This window comes from Pristiophorus japonicus, chromosome 2, assembly GCF_044704955.1.
Source record: "Pristiophorus japonicus isolate sPriJap1 chromosome 2, sPriJap1.hap1, whole genome shotgun sequence".
NCBI classification, from domain to species: domain Eukaryota; kingdom Metazoa; phylum Chordata; class Chondrichthyes; family Pristiophoridae; genus Pristiophorus; species Pristiophorus japonicus.
In genome coordinates, this window is record NC_091978.1 from 22432935 (window position 1) to 22437926 (window position 4992).

The 4992-nt window shown below is 48.4% G+C and overlaps 1 protein-coding gene across 1 annotated transcript; it reads right to left on the bottom strand.

Moving 5' to 3' along the window:
- Positions 1 to 3159: 3159 nt before the first annotated feature.
- On the bottom strand, positions 3160 to 4044 carry LOC139228488 (serine/threonine-protein kinase NLK-like; the record flags this gene model as incomplete). The annotated part of the gene is given in 1 exon segment (XM_070859546.1): positions 3160 to 4044. A coding segment is annotated over 1 exon segment (885 nt), but the record flags the coding sequence as incomplete, so codon positions are not given.
- Between the last annotated feature and the right edge of the window lie 948 nt (positions 4045 to 4992).

Consider the following 4992-nt stretch of genomic DNA (forward strand, 5'->3'; position numbering starts at 1 on the left):
GTCCCTCACAGTATCCGGGAGACAGTCTGTCCCTCACAGTATCAGGAGACAGTCTGTGCCTCACAGTATCCCGGAGACAGTCTGTCCCTCACAGTATCAGGAGACAGTCTGTCCCTCACAGTATCAGGAGACAGTCTGTCCCTCACAGTATCAGGAGACAGTCTGTCTGTAGGGGAGGACGAAAACCCCCTCATTAAACTGAGTCAAAGGAGGAGGCATTACGGCAGGTGCCCAAAACTTGATCAAAGTAGTAAGTTCTAAGGAGCGTCTTAAAGGAGGAGATGTGGAGAGGCGGAGAGGTTTAGGGAAGGAATTCCCAAGCTTAGGGCCGGAATTCCCAAGCTTAGGGCCGAGATGGCTGAAGGCACGGTCGCCAATGGTGGGGCGAAGGAAATGGGGGATGCACAAGAGGCACAAGAGGCCCGAATTGGGGGAGCGCAGATATGTCGCATGGTGGTAGGGCCGGAGGAGGTTACATAGATAGTGAGGGGCGCGGCCTTGGAGGAACTTGAACCTGAGGATTAAAATAAACGTTAAAATTGAGGGGTTGGTGGGTTGGAGGTAACGTAAGTCAGCATGAACAGGGGTGAAGGGTGAACAAAATGTGGGCAGCGATGTTTTGCTTGACAATTTTAGTTTTGAACACAATCCGGGACGACTGAGGATGGCAGGGTTCCATCCACCGGTCTGAGGTTCAAAACCATGGGGGTGAAATTGGGTATTGACCTGATTGGGGTGTTAACTTTAAAAGTTTGAAAAATTGGTGGCAGACTTTAATAGAAACATAGAAAATAGGTGCAGGAGTAGGCCATTCGGCCCTTCGAGCCTGTACCACCATTCAATAAGATCATGGCTGATCATGCAACTTCAGTACCCCTTTCCTGCTTTCTCTCCATACCCCTTGATCCATTTAGCCATGAGGGCCACATCTAACTCCATTTTGAATATATCTAATGAACTAGCCTCAACAACTTTCTGTGGTAGAGAATTCCTCATGTCCACAACTCTCTGAGTGAAGACGTTTCTCCTCATCTCGGTCCTAAATGGCTTACCCCTTATCCTTAGACTATGTCCCCTGGTTCTGGACTTCCAAACATCTGGAACATTCTTCCTGCATCTAACCTGTTCAATCCGTCAGAATTTTCTATGTTACTATGAGATCCCCTCTCATTCTTCTAAATTCCATTGAATACAAGCCCAGTTGTTCCAATCTTTCTTCATATGTCAGTCCTGTCATCCCGGGAATCAGTCTGGTGAACCTTCGCTGCATTCCCTCAATAGTAAGAATGTCCTTCCTCAGATTAGGAGACCAAAACTGCACACAATATTCAAGGTGTGGCCTCACCAAGGCCCCGTACAACTGCAGTAAGACCTCCCTGCTCCTATACTCAAATCCTCTCGCTATGAAGGCCAACATGCCATTTGACTTCTTCACCGCCTGCTGTACTTGCATGCCAACTTTCAATGACTGATGCACTATGACACCCAGGTCTCATTGCACCTCCCCTTTTCCTCATCTGTCACCATTCAGATAATATTCTGCCTTCCTGTTTTTGCCACCAAAATGGATAACCTCACATTTATCTACATTATACTGCATCTGCCATGCATTTGCCCAATCACCTAATCTGTCCAAGTTACCCTGTAGCCTCTTAGCATCCTCCTCACAGCTCACACTGCCACCCACTTAGTTTCATCTGTGGCTCAGTGAGTTGGAGTGAATGGTGAGACATAATGTTACCTCTAGCAATGGTGGTCAGTGTGAAAGGAATGGCCTGTACATTGTAAGGATGCTATATGGTGTTGATGTGGGGTGTTGGCACAATGTATGGCAGTGTATGACAAAGACTCCTGCATAATGATAGAGTGCCCTGATGGCCACATGTGTGCAATGCCTGAAGTTAAGTGAATCTAGCCATGATGGGGCTATCCCTGGCCTCCCAGGCAGCAATATGTTCCGGTGCTGATGGAATCTGGACCGCAGGTTCCCCCTGCTCCTAGCTTCAAGCTGATGTTCCTCCTCATAAGAACTTAAGAACATAAGAAATAGGAGCAGGAGTAGGCCATACGGCCCCTCGAGCCTGCTCCACCATTCAATATGATCATGGCTGATCTGATCACGGACTCAGCTCCACTTCCCCGCCCGCTCCCCATAACCCCTTATCTCCTTATCATTTAAGAAACTGTCTATTTCTTTCTTAAATTTATTCAATGTCCTAACTTCCTCGAACGAAGAAGAAGAAGAAGCTGTGCACTCAGCGCCTTGCTCCTCATGCAGCGCTAATCCTTGCTGCTGTGCTATGTTGTGCAGGGCATAGCAGACCACGGTGATTCTGGAGACCCTGGCTGGTGCGTCCTGAAGGGTTTCTCCAGATCCGTCAGGGCATCTGAAGCGCATTTCCATCGTGCCTACTGTCTGCTCTATGACACATCTGGTGGAAATGTGGCTCTCATTATAATCTCTCCTCCGCCTCAGTACGTGGCCTTCTCAGGGGTGTCATGAGCCATGTCTTCAGTGGATAGCACTTGCCTCCAAGCAGCCAGCCAGAAAGTCTGGCCAAGAGCTGAGGGCGGGTGGACTGGCGCAGGATGAAAGAGTCATGGGAGCTGCCAGGAAATTTGCCACACACATGCAGGATGCTCTTCCTGTGGATGGAGATGAGCTGCATATTGAGGGAGACAAAGACTCTTGTCTGACGATAGAAGGGCCCTGATGATCACATGGGTGCAGTCGATGACGCCCTGCACCTGAGGGAAGCCAGCCAGAGCCGCATAGTCAACCGCCCACTCAGTAACACTGGCTTCATCAGTGGCAAAGTTGATATAATTGGCTGACTTGTCAAACAGTGCATCGGTCACCGTGGGCGACCGACCTTGAGATGCGGCAAATGTCTGCTGCAGAAGGAGCCTGAGGCAAAGAAGTTGAGGGCACTGGTGACTTTGACAAACACTGGTAAGGCATGGCCACCTGTTCCTCTGGGCTGCCAACCTTGCTCCAGCACTCGGCAAATATCTGAGATGACCTCGCACGATTCCCTGAGCCTTCTTTGGCAGTGTTGCTCAGTCATGTTGAGGGAGCTCATCCTCTGTCTGTTTAATCTGTAGGACGATGGTTTCGTTCCAGACTAATTTGTAGCGGGCAAAAACAATTAGTTAACACTACCGGCTACTTCTCAGAGTTCGACTCTGGAAAAGGAATTGATGATTGAACTCTTTAACCTGCCGAACAGATGTCAGGTTTTTTTCAAAGCTGTCATCAAATTTGGGATTGGTGATGGGCTCAAAATCATTGGTGTAAACTCGTCCCGTAGAGGTGGCATAACAGCATTTGCACATACAAGTGTGGTACCTGAGCCTTCCTTCATCCAAGTATGGATGAGCCAGGGAATCCTTTGCAGAGATTCTTTTTGAAGGATCAAAAACTAACATCTTGCAGAGGAGGTGGACAGCTTCATAGGTAGCCTGGCTGGATAGCGTGTAAAGGACAGGAAGTTATGGCTGTTTATGAGGACCCCTGCGTATGTGAGCCTTGGCACCTTCACATGCTGCCCGCATGGCTTCTAGTGATGGTGATCCCAATAGGTCTGTGATTAAGTCCAACTGTTGAATGGGACTTTGAGCCTGGAATAAGATTCTACGGCCTAAAAGCTCTGCGAAGATGCACCCTACAGACCAGATATCAATGGCATTAGTGTAATGGCGACTGCCCATCAGGATCTCTGGTGCTCGGTAATACTGAGTGACAACTTCCTGGGTCATATGACGGGACTCATCAAGTTCTTCTACTCTGGCAAGCCCAAAGTTACCGGTCTTAAGGACACAGTTGCTGTTCACAAGAAGGTTCCCTGGTTTAATGTCCCAGTATAATATGCCAGCTGAATGCAGATACTTCAGCCCTCTTAAAATCTGGTAGAGGAAAACTTTGACATGATCTGAACTCAATGGTTGTGGAGACACGATGATCTTGTGAAGGTCGCTTTGCATTAGCTCTGTGACAACATAGATTTCCTCAAAGTAGTCAATGTGTGGAGGTTGGAGATAATGACAAGACACCAATAAGTATCAGTTTGTCCCTTGAGCTGATTAGCTACCTTATAGTTACCAATTCCTCAATTCCGTGCTCACGATCGTCCAAGTGGTCCGCTGATGTGTCGTGATGCGCGTCTTCTGATGACTGACCGGGTCACCCTTCCTTGACTGCAGCTGTGTTCCAACTCGTCTTTGCTGAGCCTCTGCCTCAGCTTCCCTGCACACTCACGATTGACCCGGTGGTCTGACGGGTTCATGGAGCACTACTTCTGATGACTGACCAGGTCACCCTTCTCAAACTACAGTCCATGGTCTGTGAGATTTTGTCCCTGCCTTTTCTCACTTGTTGTTTCCATAGCGGGGACGAGACCTGGGTGTCATGGTACATCAGTCATTGAAAGTTGGCATGCAGGTACAGCAGGCGGTGAAGAAGGCAAATGGTATGTTGGCCTTCATAGCTAGGGGGTTTGAGTATAGGAGCAGGGAGGTCTTACTGCAGTTGTACAGGGCCTTGGTGAGGCCCCACCTGGAATATTGTGTTCGGTTTTGGTCTCCTAATCTGAGGAAGGACGTTCTTGCTATTGAGGGAGTGCAGCGAAGTTTCACCAGATTGATTCCTGGGATGGCAGGACTGACATATGAGGAGAGACTGGATCGACTGGGCCTATATTCACTGGAGTTTAGAAGGATGAGAGGGGATCTCATAGAAACATATAAAATTCTGACGGGACTGGACAAGTTAGATGCTGGAAAAATGTTCCCGATGTTGGAGAAGTCCAGAACCAGGGGACATAGTCTGAGGATAAGGGGTAAGCCATTTAGGACTGAGATGAGGAGAAACGTCTTCACTCAGAGAGTTGTTAGCCTGTGGAATTCCCTATTGCAGAGAGTTGTTGACGCCAGTTCATTGGATATATTCAAAAGGGAGTTAGATATGGCTCTTACGGCTAAAGGGATCAAGGG